This window comes from Vulpes vulpes, chromosome 8, assembly GCF_048418805.1.
Source record: "Vulpes vulpes isolate BD-2025 chromosome 8, VulVul3, whole genome shotgun sequence".
Taxonomy (NCBI): domain Eukaryota; kingdom Metazoa; phylum Chordata; class Mammalia; order Carnivora; family Canidae; genus Vulpes; species Vulpes vulpes.
Window position 1 is genome coordinate 96,874,005 of NC_132787.1, and position 26,877 is coordinate 96,900,881.

At 44.5% G+C, this 26,877-nt stretch overlaps 2 protein-coding genes across 5 annotated transcripts in view; both read left to right on the top strand.

Annotated features, from left to right (window-relative positions):
- Window positions 1-5,403: 5,403 nt before the first annotated feature.
- Window positions 5,404-21,588, top strand: MATN3 (matrilin 3). Its single transcript, XM_026014948.2, has 8 exons — window positions 5,404-5,629; window positions 10,374-10,940; window positions 13,508-13,633; window positions 14,348-14,473; window positions 15,186-15,311; window positions 16,738-16,863; window positions 19,278-19,388; window positions 21,390-21,588. The coding sequence occupies exons 1-8, from the start codon at window positions 5,410-5,412 to the stop codon at window positions 21,443-21,445; spliced, it is 1,458 nt and encodes a 485-aa protein (XP_025870733.2). The 5' UTR covers window positions 5,404-5,409; the 3' UTR covers window positions 21,446-21,588.
- Window positions 21,589-24,570: 2,982 nt separating this feature from the next.
- The window catches only part of WDR35 (WD repeat domain 35), a 57,573-nt gene continuing 55,266 nt past the window's right edge, over window positions 24,571-26,877 (top strand). For 3 of the 4 annotated variants that reach the window (XM_026014933.2, XM_026014935.2, XM_072767658.1), the window contains exons 1-2: window positions 24,580-24,796; window positions 25,488-25,605. In XM_026014933.2, coding sequence (XP_025870718.2) covers window positions 24,773-24,796; window positions 25,488-25,605 — 142 coding nt within the window. In that variant the 5' untranslated portion in view covers window positions 24,580-24,772. Of the gene's footprint in view, window positions 24,797-25,487; window positions 25,606-26,877 lie in introns of all 4 variants that reach the window. The other variant, XM_026014934.2, reaches the window with a different exon arrangement.

The following is a 26,877-nucleotide window of genomic DNA, read 5'->3' on the forward strand; positions in this document are numbered from 1 at the left end:
ACATAGCTTATCTTTGGACGGTAGTGTTTTGGACAGTATTTTCTTATTTTTTCTGATTTACATTTGCTAAACTCTCCACAGTAAGTTGCATTACTTCTATGGTTAGGAAAAAAATCTATTACAATTTTTTAAAGGCTGACCTAGAAAAAATCTTGTGGATGTCTAGACTGTGGAATATGGGAAGCAAGAAAGGCAGTAGAAAAGGATTTAGACAATTCATGTAGAATCAAGATTACACACCAGCTTTGCTGAAAGGTGCTAAAACTGGGACACTTGCCAAAAGTGGAGCTGTCTGAACTCTCCGAAGAAGACTTTGGATTTGGTGATCTGAATTTTAGTGACTGCTCTTGAGAAATGTGATGAAGGAGAGAGACTATAGTCACTCCCAGGCCCAAGATGTCTTATGACCACACAGTCAGTCCCTCAAAGGCCGTCTGTGTTGGGTCACCACTTCCTTGCACCTGCCCTTGCATTGGATCCTGGTCTGAGCCCGGTGTTGAGACCATTAGAACCAGGACATTGCAAATTCCCTGAGGTGGCAGTTGCCTATGGAGATTGTTGAATGCAGATTCCTAGGCCCAGTCCCAAACCATCATTATAAAAGAATCTGGGTACTTGCCTTTTAATTCCTGAGTATCAGGAAGCTGCCTTTTAATAAGCCTCCTGAGTGATTCTTAGGCTCAGCCAAGTGGGAGAACCTCCGCCTTCAGGCATGTACAATAGGCCTCCTTCCTTTAGGTTTCTGGCTCACAGAGTTAGAGAGAATTGAATCTGGGAGTTTCTTAAATTAGCATAACTAGGTGTTTTGGTCACGAATCAGTAAGTCCAGGATGTGAGAAAATAGCTCTTGGAATCCAACTGACACTGTGGCCTTGCCTATGTTCTGGAAGCCTTTTGGAGCTGGGCAGCAGTACACAACCTGAGGGTAAGAGGGGGGCGTGGCCCTGGTGGTGACAACATATCAGAATAGGCTTTCAGAGACATTTTGCAGTGGGTCTGAGCTGAGAGCTAGTGTGGCTCCCCTACTCACAGGATACCAAGCAGTAGAAAGAAATCAATCTACTGAGGCTCTCCACCTGTGTAGCTGGACAGCTGTTAGAAAGTGGTCAGGATTAGGGAAGCCTGGCTGGCTCAGTTGGTGGAGTGTGGTGCTTTTGATCTCGGGGTTGTGGGTTTGAGCCCCACCTTGAGCGTAGAGATTATTTAAAAATAAAATCTTAAGAAAAAAAAGTGGTCAGGATTAGATGGCCCAAAGGAAAGGGCCTCAGGTGAGAAGTCGATCGGGATTTGGAGGCCAAAGATTCTTACTAATCCAGAGAGGAGACATCAGGGGGCACCCATCCATCCCATTATAAAAGATGTATAAATAAATTGTGCTAGATTGTATTATGGTTTGCAATGATAGGCTGTAAAAGCCTTCTACTCCTGGAGGATAACACAGGCAGCAACCTTTGTGACCTTGGCCACAGCAACTTCTTACCAGACACATCTCCAAAGGCAAGGGAAACAAAGGCAATAACAACTATTGGGACGTTATCAAGATAAAAAGCTTTTGCACAGCAAAGGAAACAGTCAACAATACCAAGAGACAACCAACAGATGGGAGAAGATATTTGCAAATGGCACATCAGATAAATGGCTAGTATCTAGGATCTATAAAGAACTTATTGAACTTAACACCCAAAGAACAAATAATCCAATAAAGAAATGGGCAGAAGACATGAACAGACATTTCTCCAAAGAAGACATGCAAATGGCCAACAGACACATGAAAAAATGCTCCACATCACTTGTCCACAAATCAAAACCACAGCAAGATACCACCTCAAACCAGTCAGGATGGCTAAAATGAACAACTCAGGAAATGACAGATGTTGGTGAGGATGCAGAGAAAGCGGAGCCCCGGTACACTGTTGGTGGGAATGCAAGCTGGCGCAGCCACTTAGAAAGTAGTATGGAGGTTCCTCAAAAAGTTGAAAACAGAAGAGCGACCCTAAGACCCAGCAATTGCACTACTGGATATTCACCCCAAAGATATAAATGTAGTGATCCAAAGGGGCACCTGCACCCCAATGTTTATAGCAGCAATATCACAATAGCCAAACTATGGAAAGAGCCTAGATAAATTGAAATCTTGCTATTTGCAATGATGCATGGATGGAACTAGAGGATATTATGCTAAGTGAACTAAGCCAATCAGAGAAAGACCATAATCATATGATCTCACTCATATGTGGAATTTATGAAACAAAGCAGAGGGTCATAGGGGAATAGAAGAAAAAATAAGATGGAAATAGAGAAGGAGGCAAACAATAAGAGATGGTGAACTGTAGGAAACAAATTGAGGGCAGCCAGAGAGGTGGGGATGGGGGATGGGGTAATGATGATGGACATTAAGGAGGGCAGGTGATGCAATGAGCACTGGGTATTGCATAAGCTTGATGAATCACTGACCTCTACCTCTGAAACCAGTAATATGTTAGATGTTAATTAATTGAATTTAAATGAAATAAGATTTACATTAAAAAAAAACTTTCTAATTCCCCACTCCAGGACCTGGCTTGCCCACATGACTTGCTTTGGCCAATCACATGTGATTGGGATTGATGTACTCTACTTCCTTACAGAAATGTTAAGATCTGTCATCTGTTTCTGCTATCTCTCATTTCCTTCCTTTGCCCTAAGACCTGGTTGTCTCAGGTTGGGTCCGCCCCTAGCCCAGATTCCAGAATGAAGACGACATAGGGAAGAATTGCAGCCAGCCTGTGAAAGCCACATAACGGGGCAAGAAAGACATTTTTCTTGTTATGAGCACTTGGGATCTTACGGTCATTCTTACTACAGCCCAACCTAGCCAGAGCTGACCAGTAAAGAAATAGTTTTTTAGGATTGTAAAAACAAAGTGGCAGTGTTATAATGGATCTTTAGGGAAAATTACTCATAATTCCTTCCCTACCCTAAACAGTCTTAATCTTCACATACGCTGACATGCAAATGTGCTGAAACAGACCATTATGTTTTATGTTGCTTCTACCTCTGAGTTTCTTCAGAGGAGCCTGGTGGTGGAGGAGGACCTAGTCCCCACTAGAGGAGGCCAGAGGGAAGGGCTGTCTGTGGAGCCACTGCTCAGCACAGAGCCTCCTGTTGTCAGGCAGTGAAGTGAAACTGAGCAAGACCACTTCCTCAGCATCCTCAGGCTCTTGGAAAAAGGGATGCCAGGTTATTTCTTCTTTTAAAAAATATTTGATTTAAATTCAATTTGCTGACATTTGGAGTAACACCCAGTGCTCATCTCATCATGTGCCCTCCTTAATGCCTATCACCCGTTATTTCTTTTATCACAATCTATTGTGCCTGTTTACTATCCTGCCAAGACCGGGTTAACATTCAGCTCTGTTCTATGATCTTCTATTTCCTAAATATTCAGTCCCACTATAGACTGTGAACCTGCATGCAGTAAGGTGGAATTTATAGGAAGTCAGCACCAAACAATGCAGGCGTCAGCTCTTCCCTTCTGGAGGCTACAGTCTTGTGGGGTGTAAAAATAAATAAATTTAATATATATCAAATAATTACAAATTGAGTAAATCCCCCAAATGAAACACAGGACGCTCTAATAGATTAGAAAGGCAGAGACAGCAGGAAAGAATCTATTTAAGACAGAATTTTTTAAACTGCCAGCTGGGGAATATTAGGGAACCCCAAACTTATGTGCTCATGATCACATTAAAAAAAACGAGGGGGATCCCTGGGTGGCTCAGCGGTTTAGTGCCTGCCTTTGGCCCTCGGGCCTGATCCTGGAGACCCCGGATCGAGTCCCACATTGGGCTCCCTACGTGGAGCCCGCTTCTCCCTCTGCCTGTGTCTCTGCCTCTCTCTCTCTCTCTCTATGTCTCTCATGAATAAATTTTTTAAAATCTTTAAAAATAAAAAAAATTTAAAAATGAAATAGAACTGAATGGAGGTGAATAGAAGAGCATCCAATGTGGTAAGCGTTAGTGTCGTCTTGTGCAACCATCATCTCTGTGGATACACGTGTTATCTATTTATGTAGCTGCTGGCTCATAATATAAAATGTAGTTGTTATAATGGGTTATGGTTAAAAATAAGTTTGAAAAACTAATAAAGAGCTGGCCTCTGATGACCAAGATGGGAACAGGATCGGTGTCCTCCAGGACACGCTGGAAGGCTAGCATGGTCGAAGCATGGAGAGCAGGAATATAGTTCTGGATGTTGGTCAGTGCTGCAGAGGAGGTGGGATTGAATGTCAATGAGCCAGGTTGGCCCTGAGAAGGAATGTGGATTTTGCTGGAAGTGAAGGGGCAAGGTTTAAGAAGAGAAGGGATTTTAAGGTTACTGCCCGAGTGTGGATTTTAGAGGGCTCACAGTCTGGAAGCAGGAAGCCTGGATCGGATCCGTTGGAACTCACATTCATTGTGAGGGATTTTAGGATCCAGGGCAAACCTCACCTGTTTTTAGAAGCCTTCCTGCTTTCCTCAGGCAGAGCCAGTCTCTTTTTCTTAAATTCACCGTGTTCCCTTAAACAGGTAGACCATTTATGCTTTCCTCCCAGTAGACAGGGTCCCCTGGGTGGCCCCCGGGCCTGGGCTGCCACATTACTCTTCGGGGAGGAAATGGGATATGGGGGCGCCTTGGAAGCCTCTGTGGGTACAGGCTGCCCGTCCAGCTGGCAGGGGGCTCCCTGGGGAATGTATGTTTGACTTTCTATTCCTGGTTAATATAAGTTCAAATGTTTACGGATGTTTGAAGCTGGGATGAAAGCATTTCTATTCATGCTGCTCGAATCTGTGAGGCTTTTTTTTTTTCTTTTTTCTTTTACTGAGAGCCCACAGCAAAACTTGGGTTGCTTGGCTGGGGAAAGGAATGCGGTGCGAGGAGGGAGGCGGACCCCGCCGCAGGCACCGCGGGCGGGAGCGGGAAAGCAGAGCCCGGGGCCTCGGCGGCGCCCGGGTCGGGCCTGCAGGGCGCGGGAGGGCGCGGGAGGGCGCGGGGCGGCCGGGGGTCCGCAGGCCCGGGCACAGGGTCGGGGGGCGCGGCGCGGCCAGGGGCGCCCGGCCGAGCCCACCCAGACGGGCCCGGGCTCCGGGCACCGCGCCGCCGCCGTCTCGCCCCAGACATTCCGCTTCTGCCGCCGGAATGCGCCGACCGGCTCCCGCGGGCCCCGGGCGCCGCGCCCGGTGGCTCCTCCCGCGCTCCGGCGGTGGGCGGGGCTAGGGGCGGGGTGTGGGCGGGGCTAGGGCGGGGCGAGGGCGGGGCGCGGGGTGGGCGGGACGGCGGGGCGGCGGGACCTTTAAATTGGCCGCCAGGGCGCGCGGCTGGGGCGCTGGGCTGCTGCCGCGAGCCGACCGACCCTCGACGGCCGACACCTGCCGGAGTGCGGAGCCCGCTATGCCGCGTCACCTCTCGGGACTGCTCCTGCTGCTCTGGCCGCTGCTGCTGCTGCTGCCGCCGCCGGCCCCCGCCGCCCCCGGCCCCCTGACCCGCCCGGGCTGGCGGAGGCTGGGCACGCGCGGCCCAGGGGGCAGCCCCGGGCGCCGCCCCGCTCCGGCCGCCCCCACCCGCGCGCCCCATCCCGGGGCCGGCCAGCCCGGCGGGGCCCGCGGCGCAGGTACTGGGGCGGGAGTGGGCCCCCCGCCTGGGAGGGAGCAGCCGGCCGGGAGGAAAGGGGGAGGGAGGGAGGGAGGCAGGGAGGGATGGGGCGTAGGGAAGCGGAGCATCGAGCTGCAGACGCCCCCTGAAGCCGCCAAGTGCTTGGTCCATCCCAGCCTGAGCCAGACTGCGATGCGGGAGGAAGAATCCCCTCCCCCATGAATCCTGTGGGGAAACAGGTCCAGAGAAGGGAAGGGGGATGCCCAAGGTCACTCATAGTCGGGGCTAGAATTTGGGTCGCCTGAAGCTCAAACTCCAGCCACTTTCCCTGGAAGATGAGGCAGCGAGGGAACACCTGCGCCTCCCAGCCCCCTGTGCCAGCCCCTAACTGTGCAGCTGAACAGACCCTTCCCGAGACTCTGCCTTCGGTTCTCAGGAATCACTTCATCTATAGCCCCAGGTCGGTGTGTGACCCTCCTTCCTCTGGCCACAGCCTTCAGACTGTCTCTGTCCAGTCTAGGATCTGGACCAAAATTCAGACTGGAATTCACACCAGGGAGTGGGGGTGGGAAGCCAGGAAGGAAACCTAAGGAGTCCCCTGGATGGCCCCAGACCTCTCTTGTGACCATCCTGGTCTCCACCTCTTCTTCTGCCCCTGACCAGGTGTTCTGCTTGACTGGGTCCCAATCCCAACCTCTACTCTCTTAGATCCTCAAACACCCAAGACACTGGATCTTTCATGAACAATTCCATTGCCCTTTTTGGTCAGTAGTTGGTTCCTCTGGCGGAGGTTCCTAGAGCAGCAGTTGGAAGATCATCTGACACAACCCCTAAAAGCATATAAACTGAGGCTTATCAAATGACTCAGGAAATCAGTGTCAGAGCCCAGAATAAAACACAGGGCTCCAAAATCCTACACAAGGATCTTTCTGCTGCTACCATCTACCAAGCTCTTGAAATTGTTTATGTAAAATTTGGTCTTCATTACCAAAACGTCCAGTGTCGGTCTTGCTGAAGAGAGGCTGCACCAAACTATTTTCTGCGTCTCCAATCTCATTCATCCAGGGACTCAAGTCAATCTCTTTTGTCTATGCCCTTCTGCACCTTCCTGGATAATGTTGAGAAAGAGCACAAAAGATTCTTTGCTGCATCAGCTCCAACGGGCTGGATCCGAAATGGTGACAGCATTGTCTTTGAGCTGGAGTACCACGGTTCACAAGGATTAAATTCAGAGGGTGGGTGGGTTGGCAAGTGTAGGGAAACCTTTCTTCTAAAAGGCAACCTGGCCTCTGGCCCTGACACACCTCCCTTGGGAGCAGGACTGGGAGAGAGGAGGGATCTGCGCCAGTTGTTCATGTTCCCCCAAAGCAGCACTGGCCCTGCATTACTTGGAATCCAAACTGATCTTGCTTGAGTGATAACCCCTTAATAAACATCATATTTCACTCTTCCCCAAATTCCCTCCTTTTTTGCAACTGGAAATTGCTACGCTTTGCTATGGGCTTTTGTTTCTAGCAGGACTATCAAAAGTCAGCAAAATTGTAAGTATGGAAATCTTTTAGGAAATTCAGATTCTCCCTTTCTTGGTTTCTGAGAAAGTGCTGCAATCTAGTAAAGGGGAGTGAGATTCAAAAACAATGATGTTGCAGAGGGGGTCCAAATCTGGGAGTAAGCAGATGCTCACAGAATTTCCCGCCATCCTTGTTGAAGCCCTATATTAGATTTCTATTGCTGCTGTAACAAATTAGCACAAACTTAGTGACATAAAAACAGTACACAGTTATTATCTACGAGTTCTGTAGATCAGAAGTCCAGTACTAGTCTCAAAGGGCTAAAGTTGTGTCAGCAGGACGGTGTTCCTTTGGGAAAGATTTTGGGGAGGCTGTTTCCTTGCCCGGTTCAGCATGTAGAGGTTACCTTCACTCCTCGACTCATGGCCTTTTCCCTATTTTCAAAGCCACCAAGGGCAGGTTGGGACCTCCTCACATCTCCTCACTCTGATCTCTCCTGCCTTTCTCTTCCACTTTTCGAGGCCTCTGTAATTACACTGGACCCATCCCAATAATCCAGGATAAACTCCCCATCTCCAGGTCATTAATATAATCACATCTGCAGTCTTTTTTTGCCATGTAAAGTAACATACAGGTTCTGGGGGTTAGGACCTGGACATCTTTGGGGGGAGGGAGCTTTATTTTGCCTACCATACCTCCCGTAACCTCTCATAAAGGATTCTGTGTGAGAAGGAAGGAATCCTGCACATTTACCATGAGAATATAACCTTAACATTAGTAAGGATACCATTTGGGTATTAGTGAAATCACTGTCAAATATGGATTTCATATCACCATGTATTTTTCCTTTTATTCCAATTATGTAAAAATACCTACATCTATGTCCAGGAAGGATTTTCATCATAATTATTCTTCCTTGCTCCTGTTTCATGGTAATTAAGGGATGAAATGAAATTCGAGAGTTGTTTAAAAAAAAAACACTTAATTTCTTTTGACTTAACTAAATACATGACATACAGCATATTTCAGGTGGTGGCTCAAAGTCAACAAGCAGGATGTTTATTTACTGGGTACATGAGATAATGTTGATTTTTTTGTGGTGGAAAATATTGCCTCAGAAAGAGAGGCAACCATTCAGTGAAAAGCCCCATTAGGCTGGGAGTCAGGAAACCTGGAGTCCAAACCATGACCTGCTGTTTTCTGGCTCACACACCTTCCAGAACCTCAGGCTTCTCTCCTATAAAATGGGTATTAAAAACAACCTCTGCATCTCTGACTTCACAGGGTTGTTTTATTTGTATCCTGTGATCTCTAAAATGTTGTTGAAAGTAAGGTATGGTTTATTTTCTTAATTGAATACCTCTGGGAAGCAGGATAAAACTGAGAGGATAATTTTCCATTTTTAGAAGAAAACTATAACGGAGGCATCATACCTGTTCCAGATAGGGCTTTTACTGTCATAAACTGTCTTGCCTAGGAGTTTGTTTTGAATCTATCTTTTCCCCTTAGTCACTGAGTAAATCGCTTTCTTATAGTAGCGTCACCGTCCAGATCCTGGAAGGAAAGAACCCTGGTTTGATGCTTTATGCCCAAGCACCAGTCACATTTCCATTTAGGACATTAGGTGTGTGTGTGTGTGTGTGTAGAGGAGGAGGAATGACTCGGAAAAGATGTTTAATTACTGTTTTTTCTCTCAACCAATCCTGACTTTTGGACTTGATTTTGGTGGCTAGGAGAAGAAGGAATGTAGAATGAGATTGGGGGAAAGGGGAAGAAAGAAGAGATGAAAACGAGCACGTGTGTGGTTTCTTTCTTTCTTTCTTTTTTTTAAAGATTTCATTTAGGGGCATCTGGGTGTCTTAGCTGGCTAAACATCTGCCTTCTGCTCAGGTCATGATCTCTGGGTCCTGGGGTTGAGTCCTATGTCAGGCTCCCTGCTCTCAGTAGGGAGCCTGCTTCTCCCTCTCCCTCTGCCCTGCTCCCCTTTCCCCCCCAACCCCCTCTGCTTTCTTGTTTGCTCACTCTCTCTATCTCAAATTTCTCAAATGAGAGAGAGAAAGGGAGAGGGAGAAGCAGACTCCCTTCCCCTAAGCAGGGAGCCTGGTGTGGGGCTCAATCCCAGGACCCCAGGATCATGACCCAAGCCAAAGACAGACGCTTAAATAACTGAGCTACTCAGGAGCCCCAAAGATGTGTGGTGTTATTACAAGGTACTTGGTACTTTTTTTCCCCCAGAGATTTATTTATTTGAGAGAACACACACACACACACACACACACACACACACACACACACACACACAGGATCTCAAGCTGACTCTGCACTGAGCACAGAGCCAACTCAGGGCTTGATGTCAAGACTCTGAGATCATGACCTGAGCCGAATGCTTATCCCGCTTGTGCCACCCACGTGCCTGGTGCTTGGTACTTTTGAGTAGGAAAGATACAAGCTTCTTTGCTTCTGTAGCCCCAGGGTTGAATACATGACATGTCTCCAGAAAAGTATTTGGTGAATGAAAAAAATGGAAGAGATGACTGCGGGAGTTTGTGGGGGGCGGAGGGTAGACACCAGTGGGCATCTCTGCTCCTGAAAACCAGACACACGCAGAGTTGGAAGCATGACAGACATGTATCAGATTAAGTTGTCATTCTTCTTTTCACTTTTAAGTATCTCAGACTCACGGGGTTCACTAAAGCCTGATGAATGATGAGAAGGAGGGGGCGCTGACTGGGGACAGATTTTACCCTGCTGGTGGTGAAGTAGAAGAAGAAAGCCTCCAGGAAAGCACCAGTGTGCTTGTCTCTGATGCAGCCATTGCCTGAGGTATCTGTGAGGCCTGGGCAGGGCAGCGAGGTTGTCCTGAGTTCACCTTTCACGCCATTCAGGGACACTGTTCCATTGCCCTGTCCAATGGTCCCATGGCCCAGGTGCCCAAGAAAGGTCTGGAAACCTTGGGAGTCAAGAGGAACCTTGGGAGCTATACCTGAAGCAGAGGAATGAGGTTGTAGGTGGAAGTTTGGGGTTCAGCCAGCCTGTAGGGAGATATTTGGAGGAACTTCACCTCTTCTTCTGTGAATTCTCATAGGGAATTTGGAAGACCTTGGTGCTTTCAACCTCTAAAGGGAGGATGGTCTTGGGGACGAGAGCAGATAGTAGTGCCTCCAACCCCAGGGCTCTCCGAGGATTGCCCTGTCTCTGATTGGGATCCCATCATTGCTCAGCCGTGCTTGTTGCCCACACCTTTCTCTGCAGGTGTTTGCAAGAGCAGGCCGTTGGATTTGGTGTTCATCATCGATAGTTCTCGCAGTGTGCGGCCCCTGGAGTTCACCAAGGTGAAAACCTTTGTCTCCCAGATAATTGACACTCTGGACATTGGGGCGGCGGACACACGGGTGGCAGTGGTGAACTATGCTAGCACCGTGAAGATTGAGTTCCATCTGCAGACCTACTCGGATAAGCAGTCCCTGAAGCAGGCCGTGGCCCGGATCACACCCTTGTCCACAGGCACCATGTCGGGCCTGGCTATCCAGACAGCCATGGATGAGGCCTTCACCGAGGAGGCAGGTGCTCGGGGGCCCACTTCCAACATCCCTAAGGTGGCCATCATTGTGACAGACGGGAGGCCCCAGGACCAGGTGAACGAGGTGGCGGCTCGGGCCCGGGCATCTGGTATTGAGCTGTATGCCGTGGGCGTGGACCGGGCAGACATGGAGTCCCTCAAGATGATTGCCAGTGAGCCACTAGATGAGCATGTTTTCTACGTGGAGACCTACGGGGTCATTGAGAAACTTTCCTCTAGATTCCAGGAAACCTTTTGCGGTAAGTCTTTGCTCTCAACTAGAAAGGATGTTATTTTCAGATGTTGTGTATCCAAAGAAAAAAAGATTTATTCTTTTTTTTTTTTTTTTTTTGTGGAAACTTTATGGAAAACTGAAATATAAGCAGTGCTTTCCTTGTGTTTTTTCCCAACTTAAACACACTTTGTTGGTTTAGGAATATAGAGTTGCTTTATATGTAACTTGGTTTGCTCATAAAAATCTTCATGTTTGCATTAGAAATGTGAAGTTCTGGAAATATCCAGGATAAATGATCCTGCTGTTCCCTGATGAGCTCAGAAAAAAATAAAAATGAAAAACTCAAGACACCTCTTTTCTCCTCTCTGCCCACAACTCCATTTTTCCTAGATATTTTCTTTAGCTTTACCATCTCAGGATTTGAACAGAACTCTGCTTGTTTTCCTGCAGAAGACAGGGAGCAGTATCTGTCTGCCCATGGAAGGATCAGTTGGTGTTCAGTGTAACTGTCAGGGTTTTGCTTATTCTCTAGATACTCTTAGTTTTCAGATTCTGCTCTTCATCTGATAATTCTTTGTGGAGGGACAGGATTAAGAACCAGGGGTGGGGGGGTGGGTAGGATTTCACTTCACTTGTGAGGTAGCCAGAAGCAGATTAAAAAAAAAAGAAAAAAGATTGTTACTGTCCTTCTGTCTTTTTTCCTTTAGGATGGAGTTTGCGAATGAGCATGCTAATTTAATTGGAACTAATTTAATTCATTTAGCATGTATCAGTCAAATCCATGAATATGAATCCATTTACTGCTGGGCTCTATTTTTAGATCAGAATTATGAATGTATGAAACATATTTTTTTACTTTTAAGTTTCTCTTTTTCTTTGCATCCATCTATCTGTCTATATGTCTGTCTATCTATATTCATGCTTTATTTATTTTTTATCATTTAGAGATATAGTGTTTCAAAGCCATCTGTGGAATTATCCAACAGGTGTGGGCAAATTTCTAGTTCAGGTGAATTTTTAAATGTAGATACCTTTTGCTGTATCACCTACTCCCCATCTCTTTATTTGATACATATTAGTGGATCACTGATGACACAAGGATAAAGGTATCTTTACAAAGACAAAGGTACCTCCCTACTTTCAAGCAGTAGTCTGGAGATGGTGATGAGACACACAAGTGAATCCGTAATTACAATTGTGAATTTCAACGAGACTTTATATCAAAATCACTGTGGAGCTCAGCAATCACCCTAGTTTGTCAGGAAATGGGAGATGAAGTCTTGGTCTGGAGCAAAGTTTGGCCTCAACTCAGCCAGACCTGGCTGGTGGCCCCTTGTCTTTCCTGTCCCAGGACACTGGGCCTTCACAAGCTGTCCTTGGCTTTGGTGGCATCTACTTGGTATTCATTGGTTTCTCAAAAGAACATGGCTTTCTTTCACCCAGGAAAACCCCCTGTGCTTGCGGGTGAGAGCTTTTCCATAAAGACACTGGCCTGTGGCAGAGTTGGGTCTCAAAGCTAGCACCTGGGGTTGGGCTTGCAGGCCATAAAGTAGCAAGTGGTGAGTGGTGATCTTTTCCTTCTGGTACAAAAGACCTGCTTGTTCTGGGGGAAAAAATGTCCTCTCTATGGAAAAAAGACTGAGGGGCAGCTTGTTGTAGTCAACGGGTTGGAAAGATCGCTCCATGAAAAGGCCCTTCTTTGGGAAAATATTAGCCTTGACCTGTTGCCAAAACAGTCGAGGCTGGGTTACCTGCCCAGGGGTGCCAGCCTCCTCCAACAGGCCTCCTTGGTTTCTCAGAAATGACTAAATTCATTGATTTTTCTTTCAAAACATGTCACTAGGAAAAAAAAATCCAACAAGATATAAACACCTCCAGGAGTGAAAAGATGGGGATGCAGCCTAGATGACATAATCTCATTTATTCCATTCTTCCTTTTCTTTTTACCTGCTTGTGTTGAGCATGGGAGCCCATTCACCTTGTAGACGTTAGTGGCCGTGAGGCTGCCTACGTGGACGTTTAGGCTCATGCATCCGTGCTGCTCATTCAGAAGGCAGTTACCTGCCTTGCCCTCCATCGTTTACATGTTCACATCTGTAACTCATCCAAGAATGAGCGAGTTCCAGGCTGAGAGGCCTACCTGTGTGTGAATTCTGTTCTGACCCAAACTGTAGAGCCCTTGGAAAGCAGATTCTGGCTGCAACAGGACAACTAGCTCATAGATCTTCAAGAAGTATGTTGTAGTTCTCCCCATGTCTTGAGTTGGGAAGTAGAAGCCTTCATCCTGGGCTGGGTGGATACATTGAATAAAATATCAAGTTGTCTGATCCCTGTAAGTGTTTGGCTTCAGCTCCAAATTCAAAATTTCCTTTTCCTTTGAGAAAGCTGACAACGAGATCTATAATTTTAAACTAGTAACATGATTAATGTGAGAGTGGTATTTCCAGTGAGCCAGAGGCAGAAAACAGGCAGTTTTTAGAGTGCACTATAATTGAAAAGGAGCCAGAGAGCGAGGTCTTTTTGACATGGAAGAAAGTGTCTGGAATGTTTTTGATGTGTCCATACTGATTCCTGTAAACTTCCCATGCACAGCTTCTGACCCGTGCGCACTTGGCACACACCAGTGCCAGCACGTGTGTGTCAGTGATGGGGACGGCAAGCACCACTGTGAGTGTAGCCAAGGATACTCCTTGAACGCCGATATGAAGACATGTTCAGGTGAGGCCCGCTTCAGGGAGAGTGCCTGGCTGGGGCTTGTCTGGGGACCTACTCTCCTGGCCATGGACCGGCCTTCTGCTTTTCTCCTAATTGCTCTTTAGTGGGTTCCCTGTTGCTTATCAGTGTTTTTCCTCCAAAACTGTTGGAGAGAAGTGAGGTAATACATGAATCAGTTTATTTATAGTTCTTATAATTAGTTTTAGAGAACAGGGTTAGTAGGGAAATGGGTTAGTAAGGAAGGGAGTCAAAACTCTTGGTCCTTTTGAGGATTTGGAACTTGTCCTGGATTTTACTTGATTAAATACAAGCTGCCCCTTTGTCTCTGTGACCACAGCTGCTCATTGGATTTAGACACAGAAGAAAGTTTAGACAGGTTCTTATTTATCTGGTATATGAATATACACACACGATCAGTAAAGATAGGAATTAGGGCCATTTTGGTTTAAATCCTCAGAAAAAGTTTCTGAGAGGAAGGAAACTACTCATTTTTATAGATGATGTAATTGAGAGCCAGGGAAGGAAGACTTACCCATGTCATGGGGTCTGTTAGTCAAAGAGCCAGCACAGAAATCAGTTCCCAACCTCCTGTCCTGGGGCTTTTCTGTTGTGCTAAGCAACCTTGTTTAGGTAGTGAGATGTGTGTGTGTGTGGTACTCTTAATTAATTTGCCACGTTTTCCATGCATTCACCTTTGTCCTGATGATCTTTTGATAGCTATTGATAAGTGTGCCCTTAATACTCATGGATGCGAACACATCTGTGTGAACGACAGGACTGGCTCTTATCATTGTGAGTGCTATGAAGGCTATACCTTGAACGAAGACAAGAAGACATGCTCAGGTAAGTGGGGGAGAAGGCTTTATTTTTGCTACCTCCCTCTCTGCATACCTACCTAGCCAGTATTGGAGGGTAGGTCACAAGGTACTTGGTTTTTCTCTCTTGGGCATTTGCGATTTCTGAACCTTCCTAGAAAAGTCAGAAATGGCAGTGTGTTATGTCGTATCATGGCCCACATGGGGGAGTGTGTTGTGCATTCCATTCTCTGTACCTCGCCCTGGCAGTGCTTTCCAAATGCTAAAGACAGTTTAGTGAATTACAATGAGAGAACGAAAAAATAAAATAAAATCAAAGAATGCTCTGGGGCGCCTGGATGGCTCAGTGGTTGAGCATTTGCCTTTAGCTCAGGGCATGATTCCGGGGTCCTGGGATTGAGTCCTGCATCGGGTTCCTTGCTCTGTGGAGAGTATGCTTCTCCCTCTGCCATCTGCTCCCTCTGCTTGTGTTCTCTCTGTCTCTCTGACAAATAAATAAGATCTTAAAAAAAAAAAAGACAAAGCAGTTGGGAAAGGAAAAAGAATAAGGACTGTGCGCATAGGATTTTATTCAACTCCGCTAACTTCCAATGTGAACCGATAGTACGGATGGCTGTGGAAGGTTTCCAATAGATTTGCTTCTTATCGATTTCTAGCTACAGGTAAGAAGATTTCTACATATGGGTAAGAAAAGACTTTTCCATTTTTAATTTCTTTTCTTCTGGACTTTTGTTTGGCAGCTCAAGACCAGTGCGCTTTTGGTACACATGGCTGCCAGCACGTTTGTGTGAATGACAGAGCTGGGTCCCATCACTGTGAATGCTACGAGGGCTATACTCTGAATGCAGACAATAAAACATGTTCGGGTAAGGTCGCTCTACAAATTCTTTCATAGCTGGCACTTTCTGTGGCAGTGAAACCAACTTGCGATTCACACAGGAAGAGATTCTTGAAGATATTTGAAAGAATCGGGCTTTAGACCTTCCACCACGCTTATAGACTAACGCATGCATTGCTCAGACAGCAGTGAGCTCACTTGATTTTGCAAACATAGCGCACTTTAGAAATGGGTAGGGAGTGAGAGTTATGAGAAACACTCATTGAATGTAGGATCCTTATCCAGGAAAATTTTATGACTCCGTCCACTGGGGACTTGTAAAGCAAATGGGAGCTTTAGAGGAAGTCAGTTGGACAGTAACTGTTTGGTGTGATAGGCTGAACTGATCTTTTTCCAATTAAAACTTGGCCTGGAACTTTTCTGTAGTGTTAATCTTAAAGCTGGATCCTTTTAGTAAAGGAGACTTTGTCAATGACTGAGTTAGGCCCACACAGGTCTTCCAGTAAGTTGGAAGTAAGTTCTTCCCTGACAGTTTCTAGATGATCAATCTTCTGTGAATCTGAGCCTTATGACTTGGCTAATCCTCATTAATTTGATTTAAGCTCACTGGCAGAACAGGGGGCATTTGTAATGTGAAAACACTTCTGAGAATTCCTACCGTTTAAGACGGTGTTTAAAATTTTGGCCTCATCAAACTTTTTAAAGATTTTTATGTATATGCTCCAGGTTTCTCGAGGAGGGATATTATGTGACCCTTTCAAGAGAGACGAAGGGAAATGGCACATCACCAATTCCCTTAAAAAAAAAATCAATTAAAGAGTACTGAGCAACTATTTGGTTCCCAGGACTGTGCAAAGCACTGTGGGGATGTAGGGAAGCACATTTTCTGCCTCTGAGCAATTTACAGGCTGGGCACAGAAAAGAATGAACATCTTGAGAAAGCAGAGACTAGCCCGGGAGAGGGACAGACAGTAAGGGAGGGCCCACTTTGTATGCTATCAAGGGCAGGCCCTTGGTCATCACAGCAGCAAATTTATGTGAGCATCAAAGTTAGTTCCCTGTGCAAGTGGGTCGCTAATATGTTATTTTTGGTGATGGTGAAAATAATCCCTGTGTAGCTGGAGATGCTGGAGGCATTTTTGGGCATTGGGAGAAGCCAAAGGTAAGTTCTGGGATATAATCAAGTCTCAGTGCAGCCCCAGTATCCAGGCAGGAGAAAAAGGGGAGGGGCTCCCAGATATTGGCAGGAAATGAGTAGGCAAGGGGGGAGGCAGTAAAGGGAGGGATGTGGGATGTAGGCAAGGAAGACCGGTTTTCTCCTGAAAGCTGACAACTAAAGGGTTCATTCTAAGCATCTGTTGCAACCAAACCAAAGCTTTTGTCTCTCAGAAATCCATGTTTACTTTCCCATTGTAACCTGGGAATGTTTTCTCTCCTGCCCTGCTCTCGGGCAGTTGGCAGCAAGTGTGCTCAGGGCTCTCACGGTTGCCAGCACATTTGCGTGGATGATGGGGTGGCGGCCTATCACTGCGACTGTTACCCCGGCTACATCTTGAATGAAGATGACAAGACGTGTTCAGGTAAAGGCTGTTCCTTCTAGCCTGTTTTGTTTGGAAGGATCATCTTATAGGAGGAAGCTTTCCTCTGGCCCAAGTCCTCTGGAGGTCCTCGGCTGTCTTCCCAGCCATTCTTCCCTTGTGATTCCTTTCTCTCTCTTTGTGTTTCCTTCTAATCAAAGTCTTTTCCTAAGTTGGATTTTTTTGTTGTGGTGGTGGTGGCAGTAGATCCACATAATGCACAATTTCGCATTTTAACTATTTTTAAGTGTATAGTTCAGCTGTGTTATGTGCATTTCTACAGTTATGTGATGGTTCTGTTGTCCATCTGCAGAACTCAATCATCCCAAACTGAAGCTCTGAACCTGTTCCCTTCTCTCCCTGCTCCTGGTAACCTGTCTTCTTCACCCATTCATTTCTTTTGCCTCTGCTGTCCACATTACGTGGATGAGCAGATATTCCAGGAACGTGCCCTGCCCGTTTCCACCCTTTGCTGGGACCCCTTTCCCTCACCACTTTTACTTGTCAAAATCCAAGGACAACAATCCTTGCCAACATTGGGTTTTGTTGGGTTCAATTTTTGCCAGTCTAGTGGAGGCAAAAAAGTGTCTCCCCATGGTCTTCATTTTTTCATTTCCTGGCTCCTTGAGAGGTTCAGCTCCTCTTCCTGTATTTATTGGTCATTTGAAATTTTTATTGGGAAATGCCACTTATGCACTTACTTTTCTATTGGGTTATTTGTATTTTTATTACTGACTCAAAAGAACCCTTCACATTTCTGGATATAAATTCTTTGTTGTCCTATGTGTTGCAAATATCTTCTAGTGTTTCTACTTTTACTTAAATGATGTCTCTGCAACAGTATTCATAATATTTTAATTCTTAAGTTATGTAGCTTTATTAATTAGTGTTTATTTTTATTATGCTTTATCACTTGCCTAAGTGTTCTCTAAATTACTTTGTGTGAGTCAAATGCTACAAAATAGTGTTTGTATGTATTTCTTTAATTCCCAGGCCTAGTTCAATCTTACCCCTCTTCCAGAGTTCCCCTTTCCCTTCCATTGGGCTATGTCCTCTTTCAGCCCAGGACACCTTGTGTTGGGGTTACTTGTGTGTTCCTTCAACCATTCTATCAGCCATTCAGTAAATAGACCATCTACTATGTTCTAGGCACTAGGTATATAATCGCGAACCAAATGGATATGGTCTTTGATAGCAGTCTAAGGGGAAAAGACAAGGAAATAGCAATTTATGAATGAAGAGCCATGTGAAAAGAACAGGGTCCTGAGACAGTGGGGACAGTGGGGGTTAGGGAACTTACTTCAGGTTGGGAGTGTCTCTCTGTGGAAGTGACCTCTGAAACCCGAGGACTAGCTGTGGTTACGTTGGGATTGGGGTGCTGGCAGAGGGAGGGCGGTGCCAAGGCTTGTGTGGTGGCTTCAGGGGGAGAGGAGGGGAGAGGCAGCCCAGTGTGAGGGAAGCACCACCAGCCCAGGGAAGTGTGGTGCCAACATGGAGAGTGAGGCAGGGGCCACGTCATCCTGATCTGTGGGGAGGGAAAGGAGTTTGTATTTTGTTCTATGGAAAATGGGAAGTTGGGGATCCCTGGGTGGCTCAGTGGTTTAGCGCTCCTAAAAGTTAACAGAATTTGGACAGATAGATTATATTTAATCAAGTGAATTTATGGTCACGTTAGCCCTATATCCTTTGTGGGAGAAAACATAGCAGTGAAGGACCATTCTCTGTCCTCAGATGATGGTAATGCTCAATTGGAAGATTATACATCAGTCTTCAGACCTGGGAAGTTACTCTTATTTCTATTAGGCAACTTTAGGGGCTATGATAGTGAGTAGGAATAGCTGCCTCTCTGTATTTCAGAAAGAACTAGGAGTTAGCGTTATCATTCTCCCAGGTTCTTTACTTAAATGCGGATACAAACCTGAATTTTTACTTCCAAAGTATTTATGGAACTTTCAGTTCAGACCATTCAATAGAATAAGAGTCTGAATAAAAAAATCAGGAATTATCTGATTTTAATTCTTGAAATATTTTGGCCAAAGAGAGAATTGTTCTCATTTTCATTTCTTAATGAGGACATGGTATCATAATAAGATTAATTATCTTAGCTCTGTGTTCTTGGCTTCCCTACATCAACTTTTTACATATTTATATCATTGAAAGTTTCCAACAGTCACAAAAGTATAGTGAATGTAATGAACTCTACTATAATCAACAGCTAGGTTTGACAATTCCCAACAACTAATTCAATTTCTTCTGACATTAATATTCCAAAGTATTTTTTCCTCTATGTGCTCTTATATCCTTTTACCTCCCGGAAAATGCATTTAAGTCTTACAAATGGAAGGACTGAATTGTAGATTTCCTGGTTTGCTATGATTTCTAACGAGCTATAACATTTTGTGTACTGTCGTCATCAGCCATTGAAGAAGCACGAAGACTCATCTCCACAGAAGATGCTTGTGGATGTGAAGCCACGCTGGCATTCCAGGATAGGGTCAACTCATATCTACAGAGATTGAATGCCAAACATATCCTTTCTGGAAGGTTTTCTTCTTTGAGCCATCCTAGGTAGTACAACCGAACCAAACATTTTAGGACATTCCATGGATAAGGGCCCTATTCATTACATTTTAAGATGAGCAATAGTAATAGTGTTTACTTTTTTTCAGTGTTCTTTTAAAATGTTTTACTAGACTGTTTTGCTCACTTAATATTTACATGTTAAAAGCTGCCGAACTATTTCTTTCTCTAGTGCTTTTCCATAGCAGTATATGCTAAGTGAGTTATTAACAGATGGAGCTATTGTGCTGATTCCTTAATATGGGCTTTCTTAGTTCAGAATCTGTACAAGTATGGAAGGAATTGGCTGATCAGTGAGGGGATAGCTCAGATGACACATACTTTATGCTGGCCAGCCAGATGGTCAAAAGCAGATTTCAACATGTAACATGTACCATCCAAGAAACATTCAAAATCAGTTCTTTGACCAAAGGAATAACTCAGGAAAAGTACTTTTTCTTAGCTCAAGTTAACAACACTGTCCCTAGGGATCTTAGAGGAGTGGTATTCAAATTGTGATAGGGATATGGGGGGTGGGGCACAGAAAAGTTTTTACAAAAATCCCTTTGTAAATCCTTAAATTGACCTACCAAAAATGCCACAGGGGGTCAGTTGGCATTTTCTGTTCCCATTCCTCACTTCACTTTGCCATTCTCCTAACTTTACAGAAGGAAGGCATACCTCTTATCTCACCTGAATCTTCTAACGTGAATTTCTTGGAAAAGTAAAATCTCCAGAGAGCCAAACAAAGGGACAGTTCAACAGTTTTGTTTTTTTTTTTATTGGAGTTCTATTTGCCAACACATAGCATAACACCCAGTGCTCATCTCATCAATTGCCCCCCTCAGTGCCCGTCACCCAGTCACCCCCACTCCCCTCCCACCTCCCTTTCCACCACCCCTTGTTCGTTTCCCAGATCAAGTTTTTTAAAATCAAAGCTTCATAAACACCACTTCCCCCAATTTATTCCATTAAGAGGTATTTTTCCAATTAAACTCTTTTATTTTCAGTAATTTTATGTCAACATTTATAATTTATTTGTCATTTGATCAATTATGTGCTCATAATAGTTGTAATGATAACTCAATCCCGATGATTAAAAAAACTGGGGGCCTTATGGTCAAAGAAAACTAAAGGTAGTTTTAATATAAGTGTTTATGTGCTTTTTGTTTGTAAATTTTCCTCAAAGAAACCTTGGCGATCAAGAAAAGATTTTCAAGATTCAAAGTAGAATAAAATTCTGTGGAGAAAGTATACAAGGAAACACAAATTGCTTTGACTATTTTATTTTAGACTTTGGTAGGTATCCATTCAGTGTGGTATTAGTATATAGGATACACTTGAAAGACCAATTTAGATTTTATATTTTAATTAAAAAATGTTTTAAAGACTTATTTATATCTTTCAGAGAGAGAGAGACAGACAGACAGCATGAGCTGTGGGGAGGGGGCAGAGGGAGACAGAAAGGGGATGCAGACTCCCCGCTGAGCGCAGAGCCCAGTGCAGCGCTTGATTTCCAGACCAATGAGATCATGACCCGAGGTGAAACAGAGTCAGACGCTTAACCAACTGAGCCAACCAGGTGCCCCTAGATTTTATTTTAAAAAAATCATTATTTATGATATGGTAGAAATTGCATATTTTGTAACTGAAACTTAGGATGAAAATTTTCATATAGTTTAAATATGCACAGACATCACTTATTTGTCAAAATTATTTTAGGGGATAGGAGCAAAAATGTTTGCAGACAACTGCTGTGTATCATCATCTCTGAGGATCACTGCTTTATAACATGCTCTCTAAAGAATACCATTTGAATTTTAGAGTTTTGATGAGAATATAATTTCACTTTTTCTTTATTTACAATAGAACGTAATTATTTTCTGTTATCTTGTATTGAAGTGTTTGAAAGTGTGTTTATGTTTTCTGATGTCTAAAAATAAAAGGCATTGGCCTTAACAACTAGTCACTTGATGACATTTTGGGGAAGTTGCAAGCAGATGAATATGGACAAGTACGTCGTTGAATTACTCAGATTTTTCACCTGGAAATACCAAGAGCTTGATTTACTTCATATTTTTGCATACTTCAATGTTCCTGCTAATAATTTGCCATTGCAAATGCTTGAATATTACTGGATAAGTAGTATGAGGGTCTTTTTGGAGAATCAGTATTATTTTTTTAAGGAAATAAACGTTCAGATCCTTAAGAGCAAACTTTAGTGTCTCTAAGCTATGACTGTGAAATGATTCATAGGAAATAGAATGAAAAGTTTAATATTTCTTTCTTTACCAATTGAGCCATTTAATTTTTAAATGTTTATTTCATTCATTCCTTTCTTACGATGGAAACTTTTGATCTATTTTCTCTTGGTAGTATTTATAGTATAAACCAGTTTTATTATGGAGAGTGTAAATTATACAAAGTATTTACACATGAAAAAGCTCATATAATTAAACTGAGGTGAATATAATTTACAACTGTTTCTTTAAGGATTTGTTTTTTTGCTCACTTTTTGCTGGAGTATTACTGAAGCTGTGATCAAGGGATTGTAACACACATATCTAGATCAAGTGAACATTACATGAAACATTATATAAGAAACACATAACTAAAGACTTTAGTTTTGAATCTAAGAGTATTATAAACTTTTTACCAAGGACAAAAAAAAAATCTTACCTAATCTTTACTGTTTGACTTTAGGATCCAATCAATAAAATTATGTACCTAGAAATACTGCTCTAACAAGTAACCACACACCTAATGGTGACTTTTTAATTAAGCATAACTTTTCTTACATACTTGGTATATGTCTTTTTTTTTTTTCAGCTTGAGAGCTTATAGTTTTTAGAAGGGAACAGTCTTTTAAATTGTGACTACTCAATTTTTCTTTTTTTTTGGTTTCTATTGTCTTTAGTATAATAAAAAAGTTACTGTCTTTACATATCATTGTTATGACTTTGTTTTTGTGACCTGTATCAATTTTGTCTATTAACATACTTTCTTAAACTGAATTACCAATTATTTTGAATATATAATGGTTTCTTTTCAAAGGACACATATTGTAACTCTTCCTATAATTTAATCTCATAGTTTTAAAGTTAAAAATTAAGTTCAGGTTAAATAGGTTTTTATCAAGAATGTTATGGGAGAGGGAATAAAATGAAATGATTTAAACTTGGATAAAATAATGAAGTACATTTATATAAGCACCTGAAAAGTAAATATAACCTAGAGATGTAAACCTAAAATCAGTCAAAAATTTAAAAAAGAGGGCAGCCCGGTAGCCCAGCGGTTTAGCGCCGCCTTCAGCCCCGGGGTGTGATCCTGGAGACCCAGGATCGAGTCCCATGTTGGGCTCCCTGCATGGAGCCTGCTTCTCCCTCTGCCTGTGTCTCTGCCTTTCTCTGTCTCTCTCTGTCATGAATAAATAAATAAATAAATCTTTTTAAAAAATCTAAAAAAGAAACTTTAAAGGAAGAAATGAAAAATAAGTACATCAAGGCAGTATATATTATATGAAACGTACATTGTCATTCCTCAACATTTTTGAAAGATGAGTTAGAGCAGTATTATTTTCCAAACTTATTTCAACACAGAATTGGTAATATCTATTAATGTATCACTGACAAATGGTGCTGTAGGAGGAATAAATGACAACTCTTGTGCAAGCACTAGGGGAAATTATTTAAAAATGAGATGATTTTTTTAAAAGTGTGGCCATCAGTAACTAGTTTCAACTAATCATCTCTTAAACTTGACTAATTGGAATCCCCTGGCTTAGATAATTCTGATTTGTTTCATGAGCTCAATATTGGGAACTCATCGTGCACAGGTGCCAACAGATCTTAAGGATTGATAGTTTGATGTTGAAAAAAGACACACGTTTGAAAACAAATGTATTATCTGAACGGAATGGGGGTTAAGTTTGGAAATAATTTCTCAGGGAGACCCGATTTGTACACTTGGCTAGGCACAATTGGCAGAGAGGGTATGATCATCACAGGACATAAAACGGCCTTGGAGGCAGAAAGCATATTGGCTTGCTTAGAGTGAGGGCATTTCCCTATTGATGGAAAATCTAATTTAGCTGTTTTTTTTTTTTTTTTTAATCTATTTATGAGAGACACACAGAGACATAGGCAGAGGGAGAACCAGGCTCCCTGCAGGGACCCCAGGACCAGACCTGAGCCAAAGGCAGACGCTCAACCATGGAGCCACCCGAGGGCCCCTTAGCTGGGGGTTCAGATGTGACGGGAAAGGCACCTGATCCTAGGCAATCCTTGACTGTGCTGGGTTAGGCCACAGACTCGCTTCAAAGGCTCTGAACAGTACTTATCTGAAATGTGGAAAGACTACATGGGAGAATTAGCAGTCGCTGCTGCAGCATCAAGTGCCAGCCAGATTATACAACAGCAGTAGCCGCAGAATACGGTAAAAAAAAAAAAAAAAAAAGGAAATCAGACAGAAATGAAAAGATGAGCTAGGCTAAATAATTGCATGGGCCTTTCTGCCCTGTGCCCAAATTGTGGGGCTTTGGAACTCTCCAAACATTCCAAAAGGACAAGGGACAACGAGGAAAAGAATTAAGGTAGAAAAAGAAGAGAAGAGAGAACAGTAGGTCCCAGGCGAGAAAATACCAAACACACTTAAAATGGACTCAAAAACCGGCAGGCTAGGCTTCAGGGGCAATTACAGGCTGCAAAAGCCCAAAGCTCATACACATCCCTTTTACATGAACACCGGGCTGCAGTCATAGCTTATAAGCTGTTAAAAAGTCCTACAGCGAGCAGAGCGAACACCCATCTCCTGCCCCCGAAATGCCAGGGGGTCCCCCGGTCCCCAAAGGCGTTGCGGGAAGGCCCGCGCTTTGCTTCGGCAGCGGCGCCAGCCCCAGCCCATCGAACGCACTGAACGACCTTTCCCTGCAACACGCCGGGGCTCGGGGGCTCACAGAGCCCCCAACCCTGTGACCCTTGTGACCTCATCTCGCCGGGCGCCCGCTCCCGAGCGGATACGGACCCCGCAGGCGAGCTGCACCGTGGCGGTCGGAGGCGCGGCGCCGAGGCTCACCCCCCGGCCCAGCCGCTCAGCCCCGCGCGGGACCAGCGCGCAGCTGCAGCTCCCCCAGGCCCCCGCCCCCCCGACGTCGTCCGCGCAGGCGCACCACGTCCGGCGCCCAGAGGCCGAAGCCGGAAGTGTCCCTCGGCGCCCCGGATGCGCCCGGGCGGCTGTGGTTGCCAGGGCGACGGGCGCTCCCCGGAGCGGCTGGTCCTCGCGCCTGGAGAACTCTTAGACCAGGTTTCCTTTGGCGGGCCCGGACGGTTGGGCTCGTCCTCTCGGAGTTCCCAGAATGTTCTTTTACCTGAGCAAGAAAGTGAGTTTTCCCCGCGGGGGCCCTCGCTTCCCCTTGGCGCTGGCGACCCGCGGGCGACTCCCGCACCCTGCGGGCGGGATCTGGCGTCCTGATGCCCCTTCGCCTTCTCGCGCCTTCCACCCTCCTGCGTCGTCCAGCCTCGGACGGTCCCGAGCCCCGGATCGTCCTCGGCGGAGCCCTCAGCCCTCCGGCCCCGCTCCCCCATCCCTGCCCCCCGCCAGCCCTGCAGGTCGCTGCGTGGCTCTCTCTCTCCCTCCACCTATTGTGTTGTCCAGGTGACTTAAAGTCTTTGGAGTCTCATCCAGAGAGAAAAGTAATTATAGAAGGGTAGCCCAGGTGTTGGCGTGTGGAAAGGGAATATGGACCGATGGTCTGGGTTTATACCTCTTCCTTCCCTTCTTTCCCGTAAAAAATTCATCAGGTCCCCCCCCCCCCCCCCCAATGTTCCTCCGCAATCAATGCCCTAACTCTGTGCACTTCCTTCTGTCTTTCCCAAATGGTAGGGCGCCAGGCAGGGCCGAGGGGATCGTACCATGGCCCTTTTCAGAACATCTTACGCTTTTTTTTTCTTCTGGGGGGCAGTGGAGGGTGGGGTGGGGGTGGGGTGGTGGATTTTCTTCAGCCTTCACCTGTAACTCGCCAACCAGCTCCTTCGTGGAGAGCTGTGCAAGTGGCCGTGGTTGCTTTTCAGATTGCCATTCCCAATAACGTGAAGCTGAAATGTGTGTCTTGGAACAAGGACCAAGGATTCATAGCATGTGGTGGTGAAGACGGATTACTGAAAGTTTTGAAATTAGAGACCCAGACAGGTAAATGAATGCAAGCCCAAGTGTTTGAACCTGATGGAAAATTGGCTAGTTATCATTTGTTCAGTGAGATTTGCTCACGGAGTTTGTCACTATGCGATTTTAATTCTTTTAAAACGAGAAAAAGCAAAACAAAACTCCCAAACGTTTAGTGGTGTTTTGGCAGTAAGTCAGTTCAGAGAAAGTAAAATGTAAAAATCAGATGGCTTTTTCTGAAGTTATTGATGGAAAAGGGAAAAGAATGAAGAATGAGAACTGAATCACTATGTTGCCTTTTGCTCTGTTTACTGTGCCCTGTTATTTGGAGTCTAATAAAAATGATGTGAATTTGCATTTTGGTAAGGTCACAGAATCTCACATTTTGTCAGATTGTTTGCAGGCCTGGATCATCCTTTCTGGTTCTCAGGTGTGTTAATAATTATTCACCTAGTTCCCAAGAACAGAAAACGAGACTTCTAAAAATATTTTTTATCAATACATTTCTTGTGATTGCAGCTTGATTTCTCTTTTTTTTTTTTAGTTTTCTGGAATCATAGCAAACAGTTTCACATTTCCTTTAGCATCTGTAGTGTTTCTCTAGAATGGAGAGAGCTAGACAATCCTCCATCTACGTTGGAGATCTAGATGAGATTGGAGTGGGGATCTCAGCTCTGCCATGCTGGATGACTTTCAGAAAGTTGGTGAATGTCTTTGGGTTCAAGTGCACTCTTCTGTAAAATAAAGGGCCTAACTAAATTCCATTTTGGATTCAAAAGCTCTACACTGCAGCCCCAGAGCCTTTGCACTTGCTATTTCTGAGCCTGGACTACCCTCCCTTTCTCCATCTTTTCCCCATCTTTTCCCCACCTCACTTGGCTATCTCCAATTTATTCATCAGTCTCAGTTTAAACATAATTTCTTTAGAAAGTCTTCCCTAGTTCTCCCTCCCTCCCTCTAATCTAAATGAATCTCCCTCTGTTACTATCTCTTTATTATGCCTTTACTTCCTCAATTTTTAATTTTACATATATGCATATATATTTATGGGAGGGGATGAATGTGTGTTAAATATCTATTCCCTCAGTAGACTGCAAACTCTCTGAAGGGAGAGGCCTTAATATTTGTGTATCATTTTATATTCAGAAGCCTCCACAGTGCATGGCACAATGTAGACATTCAGTGAATGAACTAATGAATAAAAGATTCTGCAAAATATAGTAAAAACCAATTTCCAAAGTCTTTGCTTTCTGATCCCTCTTATGCTTTAGAATTTTCAGTCTATATGTCATAAATATT